The sequence below is a fragment of the Trachemys scripta genome, chromosome 1, assembly GCF_013100865.1.
Source record: "Trachemys scripta elegans isolate TJP31775 chromosome 1, CAS_Tse_1.0, whole genome shotgun sequence".
NCBI lineage: Eukaryota > Metazoa > Chordata > Testudines > Emydidae > Trachemys > Trachemys scripta.
In genome coordinates this window covers 341031335-341044891 of record NC_048298.1, presented here as the reverse complement: position 1 = coordinate 341044891, position 13557 = coordinate 341031335, and the positions used below count along the sequence as shown (strand labels likewise).

At 43.1% G+C, this 13557-nt stretch overlaps 1 protein-coding gene across 1 annotated transcript; it reads left to right on the top strand.

Annotated features, from left to right (window-relative positions):
• The first annotated feature begins 2575 nt into the window (after positions 1–2575).
• LOC117885644 (olfactory receptor 52D1-like) lies at positions 2576–3514 on the top strand. Its single transcript, XM_034787014.1, has one exon. The coding sequence runs from the start codon at positions 2576–2578 to the stop codon at positions 3512–3514; it is 939 nt and encodes a 312-aa protein (XP_034642905.1).
• Positions 3515–13557: the final 10043 nt, after the last annotated feature.

The following is a 13557-nucleotide window of genomic DNA, read 5'->3' as shown; positions in this document are numbered from 1 at the left end:
GCCTTGACAGTAGTTAATAAAACTTGTTTTATGTTTTAATCTAAACCCAGTATGCCTTTAAGTGAAGTGTCTGGGGGACAAATCTCAGCTTGTTTACCAAAAGTGTGCATTTTCCTCCCCACATTGAGGGAGGAGCAAACTGGGTAACAAATTCATATTGGTCGGGGTTTGGAGCAGGGCAGGATGGTACATCTCTGGGTTTCTAGGCTAGGGAGCTGGTGATTATTTTGGCTGTAGCCTATCTATTATTGGTTCATGCAGTGGCTGGTCAGAGAGCCTGCATGTATCTGCAGCTGGAAGTGTAGCTTCCTGTACGAATGCTGGTGGAGGCGTAGGACCAGGAGTAGTTCGTACTTTGTCTCAGCAGGATATTGAGAGAGGGATTCTAGGCTGGTGAGTCAGAGGTCTCAGTTGTACCCCAGATCCAGGTGTCACATCCAACATTGATTTCAAAATTCTGAGTGATGGGGAATCCACATACTGTTGGTAAATTGTTCTAATGGTTACTCTCGCCATTTAAAAATGTATGCCTTATTCCCAGTCAGAATTTCTTTAACTTCAACTTCCAGCCATTGCATCGTATTACTCCTCTGTATGGAGGCTGAAAAGCCTATTATTAAATATTTGTTCCCCATGTAGGTTCTTACACACTGTTATCAAGTCATCCCTTAATGATCTTTGTTAAACTAAATAGATTGAGCTCTTTGAGTTTGTCAGTATAAGGCAGGTTTTCTAATCACTTAGTAATTCTTGTGACTCTTCTGTGAACCCTCTTCAATGTATCAAAATCCATCTTTAATCATGGACACCAAACTGGACACAGGATTCCAGCAGCAGTTGCACCAGGGCCAAATACAGAGGTAAAATGACTTCTCTACGTCTCCCTGAGATTCCCCTTGTTATCATCCAAGGATTACATTGGCTCTTTTGGCCACAGGCTCATGCTGGGAGCTAATATTTAGATAATTATGTCTTCACACCCCCAAATCATGTTCAGAGTCACTGCACTTCACACGAGAGTCCAACATCATGTAAGCATTGCCTACATTCTTTGTCCCTAGATGTAGATATCTACATAGCTATATTAGTACGCATATTGTTTGCTTCCACCTAGTTTACCAACCAATCCAGATTGGTCTGAACCAGTAACCTGTACACATCATTTTCTATGATCTCCCAGATATGCAGGCCTGTATACCTAAATACCAAAATCCTTGTAGTTTCATGCCCTTTCTGTTGAGTGCTATATCATAGACCAGCATGAAAATGTCTGTTTCCATGGAGGAAACTTGGCTCCTTTTCAACATAGGAATTGCTTCATGAATCACATCTATGTTCCAATGCAGTCCAGTGTCTTCTCTCTCTGACAGTGACAGCCCCAGGGGCTGTAGAAGATATAAGAAACCCAGCTGCAAGTTAATGTAGTGGGTGGTGATTTGGCCGTCCTGAAAATGTCACCCTGATGCCTAACAGCTAGAGATTGGCTTGTCCCCTGAAAAATGTGGGCCTTCTGAAATATTTATTTAGCTGTAGTTATTGAAACTGGATAGCCTCACTATCCATATATATCATAGAATCATACAATCATAGAATATCAGGGTTGGAAGGGACCTCAGGAGGTCATCTAGTCCAACCCCCTGCTCAAAACAGGACCAATCCCCATATATATGTCCAAACCCTTCCTGATTCTTGCTTAGCTCATGGCCTGAACTACCTCTTGTAGCAAGGAGTTTCTCAGTCTGATTAGGCACTGAATGGAGAAAGCATTATTTTTTTTTTACCTCTTTCGAATTTGCCGCGTTTCAGTTTAATTGAATGTCCTCTTGATCTTTTGTTATGAGACAGAGAGAACACATTCTCCATTTCCCCTCTACTAGTCAGTATTTTATAAACTTTTCTTATGTTCCCTCTTCTTCAATTCCTTTGTAAGGTAACAACCCAGTCTTTTCAACCTCTCTCCATATGAGTTTCACAGGGCCCTTGATCATTCTAGTTGACTTTGCCTGAACACCTCTAGTTTTTCAATATCCTGTGTGGGAAGGGTGCCCAGTACTACACAGAGGAGTCCAGAGGAGGGAGAAAAATTGACTGACTGATCTCATGGCATTGTATTTCCTGTATGATTCCATATTCCATTTCCTTCCAGATCCCAACGTTTTGCTCAGTTTCTGTCCATGCTTGCACTGTGAGCAGGGTTTCTCATAGCTGTTTACCATGACACCCAGATCCCTGTCCTGAGTGCATATAATTAAATTAGATCCATGTAAGATGTTTGAAGAGATCAAGATTTTCCCTCCAATGACCATACAATTTGCAGTTATTGACATGGAAATTCATCTGTCATCATGACATCCATTCATCTGACTTGGATAGCTCCTTCTGTGGAGTTCTTTGGACTTAACTATGACCTAAATAATCTGGTGCCATCTGTAAATGTTGCCACCTCTCTGCTCACCCCCTTTTCTAGATTCATAATAACAATTTGTTATAAAGTGTTTAAAGACCCTCACTGTGTTTCTCTCCCTTCACAGGAACCTTGAGCATTTCTGAGCCTGATCGACGCATCAACCACCTTATGGCAGCTTTCAACCTCTCCCCCTCTGGCCCTTCAACATTCATCCTTGCTGGCATCTCTGGCCTGGAAGCTGCTCACATGTGGATTTCCATCCCTTTCTCTGTGTTCTACATTATCGGCCTGTTAGGAAATTTCATGGTTCTGTTTGTTGTAGGCAAAGAGCAGACCCTGCACAAGCCGATGTACCTGCTGCTCTGCATGCTGGCACTCACAGACATTGCCACGTCTACCTCAGTCGTGCCGAAGGCACTGTGTATATTTTGGTTCAATTTGAAAGGCATTACTGTGGGTGGCTGCCTCACCCAGATGTTCTTTCTTCATGCGGTTTCTGTTATGCAGTCAGCCATCCTAGTGGCAATGGCCTTTGATCGCTACATTGCTATATGTAACCCTCTGAGATATGACACCATCTTCACCAATGCACGAATAGCTAAACTAGGGCTTTTGGGTTTGATAAGAACTGTTCTCTTCGTTCTGCCCCTACCCCTGCTCCTGAGCAGGCAGCCATTCTGTGCCAACCACATTATCCCCCATACGTACTGCGAGCACATGGCTGTGGCAAAGATGTCATGTGGGGATATCACAGTCAACAGGACGTATGGCTTGGTGGTCACATTTGTAGTCTTAGGGTTAGACCTGTTGCTCGTTGCCTTCTCCTATAGTCTGATCACCAGGGTCCTCCTCAGAATCTCTTCCAAGAAAGCTCATCAGAAAGCCCTCAACACCTGCACAGCCCACATCTGTGTCATGCTGATGTCTTGTGCTTTCTTCCTCTTCTCCACTGTAACACACCACTTCGGTCAGGGCATCGCTCCTCATGTTCACATCATCTTGGCCAACCTCCACTTCCTCGTCCCCCCCATGCTCAACCCTATCATTTATGGGGTCAAAACCAAAGAGCTTCGTGACAAAATGGGCAAATATACCTGCAGAAGATGATTGCTTGGGGCCACTGACTTTAAACCTGTATTAGAAGATTGGGAAGAGATATCACCTTGTTAATCAAGGGTGCTCTCTCCCAATTTTGTGGAGCTCAAAATTGTCGAATTTCATAGTTCCTCACATGTAATGTCTTACCACTCCTTCACCAAACACTGCTTTCTCTGTTGCTGAGTTCCTTCTCCCTCACCATAACTTGATCTCTTTCAGTGTCACCCTTCAGATTGAACTTTCCACACACCCTGTCTCTTGGCCTTTCCATGACTTCCATACTAAGAGAATATACTGCAGCTTTCTGATGTAGGGTGTCCTTCCATTACACCATGTGTGAACATGGTTCTTGATCAGTTCAACTAACAAAAGCTGCACTTTCAGATAGCCAAAGAAAAGAAATAAACTAAGTGTTGAACTTCTTTATCCCATGTGCAATGATCCAGTGACTAAAATTTACCTGCGTTTTCCACGCCCAATACTTCAGGAAGCCTAGAGGACAAACCAAATGTTTCCATTGGAAAGTACTAATAGAGGAAAGCTGCTGCAGGAATTGAGGACATCCTACTAGAGCTTATTGTTGAGAGATTTTAAATGCAAGGTCAAAATCTAGCAGTCAGTTTCTGCTAATCAGAATGGGAGGAGTGGACAGACTAGTAAATGAGTGATGTGAAAGAAGATAAGTGGATGAAAACCTTGGGTCTAGATGCCTCGGATATTAGAGGTTTATTGAAAGTTAGGAAAAGTGATTATCGAGCAGGAGTCATTATGACCTATGTTTTGTAGAAGATCTAAAAATTTGCTAATACAGTGTACTTTGGAGCAGTCCTCTCAAGCCATATTGAGAGAAATATTTCATGACACCCTTTCTCCACAGCAGGTGAGCAACCAGACACTGTATTGGAATGAGGGTGCCTATAGACCAGCAGAACAGGGAGAGGTTGCAGCTGGGACCGTCCATCCCACCCCAAGTAGGTAGAGGATGGGATAATCAGAATCAGCCTCAAAGGGGAGCAGATGTGATGTGAAAAAACCTTGGAAGTATATGAAGTTGAGGGAAGTATATATGGACAAATGGGATGGGAAACCCACTGAGGAATAAATCTGTAAATTTGTTTCAGAGGAAGCTCATTGAGTTAACAAAAGAAAATGCTGTTCAAGTGTACAAAACTGTTAACATAGAGGCTACTTTGGCTTCTTACTCTGTGGCTTTGCACATTGCCAAAGCTGCTAAGCCACACAACATAGGAGAGAAACTACTACTTCCAGATTTAAAGGATACGTGCGCAGTGATGTTAGGAGAGAAAGCAGCATCACAGCTAGATGTGATCCCACTTTCCAACAACATAATTCCTCACCATATTGTGGAGATGGCCACCGATGTAAAATAGCAGCTCTTAGAAATTATTCATCAGAGCCTAAATTATACAATTCAGATAGATGAGTCTATAGATACAGTTAAACCTCAGAATTATGAACACAAGTTACTAACTGACCAGTCAACAACACACCTCATTTGGAACCAGAAGTACACAATCAAGCAGCAGCAGATACAAAAAAAAAAAAAAGGGAAAAAAATGCAAATTCAGTACAGTCCTGTGTTAAATGTAAACTACTAAAAATAAAGGGAAAGCATCGTGTTTTCTTCTTCTTCACCATTTCAATGCTGTATTAAGTCTATGTTCAGTTGTGAACTTTTGAAAGAACAACTCTAAAGTTCTGTTCAGAGTTATGAACATTTCAGAGTTGCAAACACTCTCCATTCCCAAGGTATTTATTACTGCGAGGTTCCACCATATATCGAATGCTGCACATCTGTTGGTGTATATTCATGTTGCTACAGCAATACATTTAAAGGAGAAATTTCTGCTTTGTCATCCACTGTGAACCCAAGCAACTGGTGAAGAGCTTTTAAAATTGTTAAATAATTTTGTCCAAGACACAGGCCTTGATTGGGAACATTCTTTTGGAATTTGTAATGGTGGAGCACAGTCAATCATGAGATGGCATAGCAGGCTTTAGACAAGGATACAAGAAGTAGCTCCCTCAACAACCTGGAATCCTTGTATGATTCTCAAGCAGGCATTGGCTGCTGAGAAGATGGCAGAAGAGCTCAGCAATGCTCTTTCAGTTGCAGTAAATATTACAAAATTTATAAGGCCATTGTGGAGAAACTAAATGAAGTCTTTGCATCGGTCTTCATGGCTTGAGATGTGAGGGAGATTCCCAAACCAGAAACATTCTTTCTAGGTGACAGATTTGAGGAACTTTCCCAGATTGAGGTGTCATTAGAAGAGGTTTTGGATGGATAAATTACACAATAATACATTCCTAGGACCAGATGGTACCACTATTGTTCAACATATTCTTAAATGGTCAGGAAAAAAGGGTTAACAGTGATGTGGCCAAGATATCTAAGCCCAAAGCAGAATGCAAAGAGTTAAAAAGGAATCCCACCAAATTCTGTGAAAGGGCAACAAAATGGCAGATGAAATTCAATGTTGATAAATGCAAATAATGCACATTGGATAACAATCTCAACTATTCCTATAAAATGATGGGGCTTAAATTAGCAGTTTCAATACAAGAAAGAGATCTTGAAGTAATATTGGATAATTCTCTTAAAACATCCACTTAATGCATTAGTAGGGGCATTGCCAGTGGATCAAGGGAACTGATTATTCCCCTCTATTTGGCACTGATGAGGCCACATCTGGAGTACTTCGTCCAATTTTGGGCCCCCCACTACAGAAAAGATGTGGACAAACTAGATAGTGTCCAGCAGAGGGCAACAAAAATGAACAGAGGCTGAGGGAACTGGGCTTATTTATTCAGCAGAAAAGAAGAGTGAGGGGGGATTTGATAGCAGACTTCAACTACCTGAAGGAAGGTTCCAAAGAGGATGGAGCTTGGCTGTTCTCTGTAGTGGCAGATGACAGAACAAGGAGCAATGGTCTCAAGTTGCAGTGCGGGGGGGTCTAGGTTGGGTATTAGGAAACACTCTGTCACTAGGAGGTGGGAAGCACTGGAATGGGTTACCTAGGGAGGTGGTTGAATCTCCATCCTTAAAGGTTTTTAAGACCCAGCTTGACAAAGCCCTGGCTGGGATGAGGTTGGTCCTGGGATGAGGTTGGGGTTGGTCCTGTTTTGATCAGGGGTTGGACCAGATGACCTCCTGAAGTCTCTTCCAACCCTAATTTTCTATGATTCAATTACTGTGCATTGGGAGTCAAAAAAACTTACAGAATGTAGGCCATCATTAGGAAAAGGATAGATCAGAAAACAGAAAATATCGTATCGCCTCTACATAAATCCATGGTAAGTCCACATATTGATTACTGCATGCTGATCTGATCATCCCATCTCAAAAAAGATATATTGGAAGTGGGAAAAGCAATGAGTTCCACAAGTTGACTCTTTTTTGTGTGTATTACTTCCCTTTCTATCTTTATTTTAAACCTGCTGCCTATTAATTACCTGGTTCTTGTGTTATGGGATGGAGTAAACAAGACTTGCGTTTTCATTTTCTCCACACCACCCATGAGTTTATAGCTCTCTATCATATCCCTTCTTAGTCATCTCTTTTCCAAGCTGAGAAGTCCAAGTCTTTATAATCTCTCTTCAGATGGAAGCAGTTCCATACCCATAATCATTTTTGTGATAATACAACTAGAACTGTAGGCAGCATTCATGGTTTGGTATTTGTATACTGGCACTATTATATTTTCTGTCTTCTGATCTATATCTTTCCTAATGGTTCCTAACATTATATTATTTTTTTAACTGCTGATGCACATTGAGCAGATGTTTTCAAAGAACTATCTATGATGACCCCAAGGTCTCTTTCTTGAGAGGTAACACAGCTAATTTAGACCCTGTCATTTGGTATGTATAGTTGGGATTATGTTTTCTAATGTTCTTTACTGTTATCTCTTGAATCTTTTAATAGCCTACAAGAAGATACTCCTAACCTCTTTGTGACACCGCACTTCATATTCTTCATAGTTGTTTAATTATAATATAATTTTGGCTTAATTATGATACATTTTGTAAAAAATAGGTCTTCTCAGGTGCCATTGGAAATATTTTAATTTGCTGAAAATTGTTTCCTATTTGTCTGAATGTGTCATTTTTGAATATGAAGTTATAAATATTGACTGTGTATCTGTATTTCAAATCTAGTTACACCTGGGTGACACCCACTAGGCAAAATGCTTCCAGTCTAGACAGCGGGTTGTGAAGAGTCTACTCAGGGTAATGGGCCAATTAGGGAAACAATCGGCCTGAGGAGAAGCTTATCCCATACCTGACGAGCCTTCCTGAGAATGCTCCAGACAGCCTATGGATAGTGGCTGCTATGACAGTGCACTACATGCAAAGCCATGTGACCAGATGACATCACACTGAACTCCCTTTTGGATACCTGTATTTTTCACAAGATGAATTGGGAATTGTTTTTTGGAGCAAAGGATTGCTGCCGTAAGGTAAAGCTATATAAGGTAGCATGTGACATCATCTAGTGGCCTCACTACATGGGGAAAAATCTCAGTTTGGTTAACTCGGGCTTGTTCTATATCCTTCCCATATTGAGAGGAGGATGAACTCTATTAATGAGCTTACATTGTATAGATCCCTATGCAGTGCAAGACAGTGTAATTTTGGGGTTATACTCCACCACTAGGGCTGTTGTATGGGGAGATTTTGGCAAACCAGTAAAGTGCCTGAAACCACTATTGCTTATTGCTAAAAGCAGCCAAGTCAGCAGGCCATGTATTAGCCATACAGCAGCTTCAGCTTAACCAAGTCAGGAGGGGAGGGGGTTTTGGGTGCCAAACTAGCTCAGTTGGTAGCGCTTTAGACTTTTAATCTGAGGGTCCAGGGTTCAAGTCCCTGGTCAGGTGATAAATTACTCACTGAGATCTTAAAAATCTGTCTTTCTGGAGTCCTCTTTGATAGGGGGGAGGGATAGCTCAGTGGTTTGAGCATTGGCCAGTTAAACCCAGGGTGGTGAGCTCAATCCTTGAGGGGAGCCTTTAGGGATCTGGGGCAAATATCTGTCTGGGGATTGGCCCTGCTTTGCAGGGGGTTGGACTAGATGACCTCCTGAGGTTCCTTCCAACCCTGATATTCTATGATTCTCAAAGAATAAGACTTGCCAATTACTTCTTAGTCAACTTCCAGCATGCAAGCCTAGCTGAATGCACCTGGGTGTTGTATAAAAAAGGATGTAAGGAAATAAAAGCCATTGCAACACCTTCCCTAATTACTATAAGGGGCAGTACAGTAAAGGCCCCAGTGAAGGTAGAGTTGCCCTAATACTATCTCAGTATGAACTACTGAAGCTTATAGGATTTGCCTGGCAGCTGTGGACATGTGTAAGTGCTTGAAACTAAGTAAAGTTTAGCTTTAAGTGAAAGCACACTTGTGTTGTCCTGTTTGTGCCAGCCATCTGTGTCTCCCCTGATTCATTTCCTGACACCACCTCACACAGGGTAAAAGTTACCAAGAGCTTTGGGTTGAAAGAACCCTGAGTAACACTGAGTCTGGGGAGCTGGTAAATTGGCTGGTGTTAGGAATGCTAGTGATAATGTCAGATTCAGGCCTCTGTCTTTGCCTGAGATAGGATTTTGGGTCTTGTTTCCCTCTTTGACTTTTGATACTCTGATATCTACATATTCATATATATCTTATGCCAATACATGTGAACAAAGGACAGAGATACTGTGTGTGTTGCTTCTGCATGGCCAGATGGGTTTGTTAGTAGAATGGAAAAGATAAGAACAGTTAAATTGTTGTGGGCATAGTGGAAATAGAATATATGAGCTCACATTTGAAGACGACCTCAACTGCTATCTCAAGGCAAGGTCAAGCAACCAGTCAGAATGGGAAGGTGGGGATTGGGTGGAAGGTACAAAACACTAAAAGACCAAAGAAAGGCCTTGTCACACCCCAATGGCCCCCTCCCTCAGGGAGTCCCCAAGGAAGTCAGATCAGCATTGTATGTGGCTAATGCTGTTGCAAGCATCACAAAGCATTTTGGGGAGGGTCAAAGGTGTGTGAGTGGGGAATGGAAGATTCCTTTTCAGGAGTATGAGAGGCCAAGAGAGGGGAGGAAGAAAGAAAAAAAGCAGAGAAGGGGTTAACTCGGCACTTTAACTAGCTCCATGTAAAGATAAGACACTAGTCCCGGCCTAAGGTCTTGGCTCGAAGAGAAATCTACAGATAAGAAATCTACAGCTGCCCAGTTGTGAGAAGAGGAGAACTAAGTGGAGCAGAGCTGTAAAGATAGCAGGAAAAACAAAGCAAATGAGGCGGCGATGGTGAAGGCCAACAGAAGGGAAAACAAATTCTATGAAGTCAAGAAGGCCACAGCAAGCCAATTGGGACTGGTACAAAGAGCACCAGGCACAGAGGGCCCTGGATGACGACACCCCCAAAGAAACCCAGGACTTAAAAACCCTCCTGAAAGCTGAAGCAATTTGGAGAGCACAAGAAATTCTTGGATGGTCTGGGACCAGGACAGCACTCCCGTCCACCTCCCCCACCTCTCTTCTTCTTCTGATGTTACACCCAGACGTGGCCAGTCTGGATAACACGTGTGTGAGTATGAAAGTGGGTTAGGGCCTGGGGGCATTAACACTTTCTTTCTTCTACTGAGGGAACGGTCCCAGCAGTCTATGCTGTCATTTTATTATTTTATCAATAAAGCTTTACAATTTAGACATTTGGTGTGTGCCTCATCATCTCCTCCCCAAAAGATCCTGTGACCACCGCCTGCTCAACTGTGGTCCTGGGCGGATTGGTAACGAAAATCTGTCACAGCCTGTCCTTGACCAAAGCACAATCTTATTCCTTACCCCTCCCATGGGGTACAAAAGAGGTGGGACGAAGATCCTAGTCCCATGCCCCCCAAATGCAACATTGCCATACATTGTAAGGGGTATATCTGAGGGCATGCATTTCAGGTATAATTATACCTACTAAGGAGGAGGAAAGTGGGACACTGGGAAACAAGGCTCTGTGACATCAGAGTTATGGTACATGTGCTTGCTGGAAACTAACCCCAATAAAAATTGCATTGCCCTGCACTTCGGGCTCCTGATCTCATATTACTGTCTACAGGACATGAACTAGGGGAGGGGGTGAAGGGAAAACCCTCTAAACCTTGGTCCCATTACTTCATTGCATCACATTGGAAAGGTATTAGGTAGGTAAGTCCTGCTTCCCAACTGTAAGGAGTTGGACTCACCCCTGCAGCGCCTCCTGCTGGTCATCCTCGGAAATTAGCTCATTTTCCAGCCAGGATTGCTCTCTGCAGGCCGGTGATCCGCCTTACCTTACTCTGGCCCCCGTGTCCCTCCCAGGACCCCGGTGCCCCTTCACTGGGTTTCTTCCCCCCTTGCAGAACCCCTCAGTCTCAGGGTGTCCCCCCAGGGGAACCCCCACCCACTAACCCCACCTCGCCTCAGTGTACGGCTACTGCCAGTCACCATCTAGCCCCACTCCCTTGGGCAGACTGCAGTAGATGCCACTCATCTCAGGCAAGGTTGGGCTGGACCTGCTGCCTCTCTCTATAGCTGGGCTGTCCCTCTGCAGCCCCGGTACTGGTCTCAGGCCCTCAGCTAGGCCCGCAGTCTGGGGGTTTTCCAGGCTGGAGCTCCCCAGCTCCTCTAGTCTTCCCCCAGCCCTGCTCCACTCCCAGTACCCTGCTCAGCTCCCTTGCAGCCAGGCCTTTCTCTCGCTACAAGCAGAGAAAGAGACTGTCTTCTTGAGCTCCAGGCTCATGTCTTTATAGGGCCAGCTGGATGCTAGAGCTACAAGAACACTCCGATACTTGCACATTCCACACACATAACAAGGAACAGGCTGACCCATCCTAAAGACGGGGGTGAAAGGGGAATATGATGGATAGAGTTGTTTTGTTCAAACCAACATGTACAAGGTGAGAGGCGGCACCTTACTGCGTAGAGGGGTTGTACCTTGCTATGTAGAGGGATTGCACCTTGATACGTCAGGAGTGATGTGTAACTTGTTTGTACTTCTGTATAAGAATGCATCCCTGGGGCAGTCTCTTTGTCCAGCCTAGGGGGCAGTGGAGTGTCCCGCCACTGACTGAGCTATGTCCATTGTCAGGGAGCACATATGTACTAGCAGAACTGTAGACATCTGATCCAAGGAGCTGGAGACTGTGTGTTTCATTTGACAATAAACCTGGCCAGATGCCTTCCTACCTTCTCAGAATCTGTGGTCATTGGGGGTTCTCTCGGGGTCTGTTGTGTCAGTGATCTGCACAGAGTCAAGACAGCACACAGTGTGAACACACGGATGCAGCCAACTGTTATCAACATTGGATAGAGCAGAGCGCCACACTGATGGTGTCTGGCAACAGGACTTAGCACTGAATGAGATTCTATCACCTGGACATTTTGTGGGAATTTCTATTTCATCTGTTTCACAAACTTCAAGATGAAATTTCTATGCCTACTTTTGATGTATTTGACAAAGGGAATTGTTAATGTGTATTTTGAAAGTTCCAGCTAAAAGTGAATCCAAATCAACTGTGTAAAGTGCTAAGGTATTGGACTCCAAGACAATGCCGTAATATAACACAGCAGTCTGTTTGCCGGGGTGTTTAGAATCCCCAGCTGGGGCAACTTAACTATTTTACTCCTCGAAGTGTCAGGAATAAATCAATGAGAACACAACAATTCTGTATGATCAAGGATCAAATACAAGTAAGCATGCTCTTGTCTAACACTGCAGTTTATTAGATTTAAGAACACAGAGACATAGGCTATAGGTTTAGAACAATATCAAATCATGGAATCATAGAAGATTAGGGTTGGAAGAGAACTCAGGAGGTCATCTAGTCCAACCCCCTGCTCAAAGCAGGACCAACCCCAACTAAATCATCCCAGCCAAGACTTTGTCAAGCCAGGCCTAAAAACTCAACGGATGGAGATTCCACCACTTCCCTAGATAACCCATTTCAGATATTTACCTAACATCTGGATCAGTATTGAGTAATTGGTCTGTTGCTCACCTGCTGGGGAGAAAGGATGTCAGAAAAAGGTCTCTAAAGATAGATTCAGAAAACTGCTCCAAAGTACACTGTATTACCTAATCTTTTATTGTTTTGGCAAAACATATAGGTCATAATGCCCCCTACTGGACCATCAATTTTCCTAACTTTCAATAAACCTTTAATATCACAAGCATCTAGACTTATGGTTTTCATCCACTTATCTTCTTTCATTGTCACTTATTTACGTGTCTGTCTCCTTCTCCCATTCTGATTAGTGGAACCTGCCATCTAGATATTGACATTGCATCTAAAAGCCTGCTTTCCAATTAATCCTTAACTATGTGGTGTTCTACTGAACTAATTCATAGTTGCTCAGTGCACATCATATGGTTGCAATTGACATAATTATATTCTGGAGAACATATCCCTCAATTCCCGAGTAACACAGTCCAGTTCTCAAAACCTCACAGTTTCACAACTCTCACTAACAGCCTCTAGTACAATGTCTTCAATTCCTGCAGCAACATTCCTGTATTAACACCTTCCAAGTGAAACATTTGATTTATCCTCTCGGCATACTGAAGGATTGGATGTAGAAAAGTCAGGTAAATTTTCTGACTGGATCACTGTACATAGGATAAACAAGTTCAACATTGTAGTTTCTTAATTTGTCTTTGGCTATCAGAGAGCATAACTTTAGTTTGTTGAGCTGATCAAGAACACAAAGTCACCTTACATCAGAAAATTGCAGTATATTCTCTCGGTGTGGAAGTAACAGTCAGATAGGGTTCAGCTGGGGAGGGGATGATGCCTGAAAGAGATCAGGTGATGGTCAGATTGGGGGAACTCAGCAATGGAGAGAGCAGTGTTTGGTGATGGAGTGATAAGACATTAGATGTGAGGAACTTCTGACTCTGAACTTCCACAGTGTTGAGCTCATCCAAATTGGGATAGAGCATCCTTGATTAATGAGGCTATATCCTTTCCCCATCTTGTTGTACAGGTTTAAAATAATTACCCCCATCAA

Coding starts and splice junctions, on each gene's coding strand:
- LOC117885644 (XM_034787014.1), top strand. CDS start 2,576: ATGGCAGCTTTCAACCTCTCCCCCTCTGGCCCTTCAACATTCATCCTT.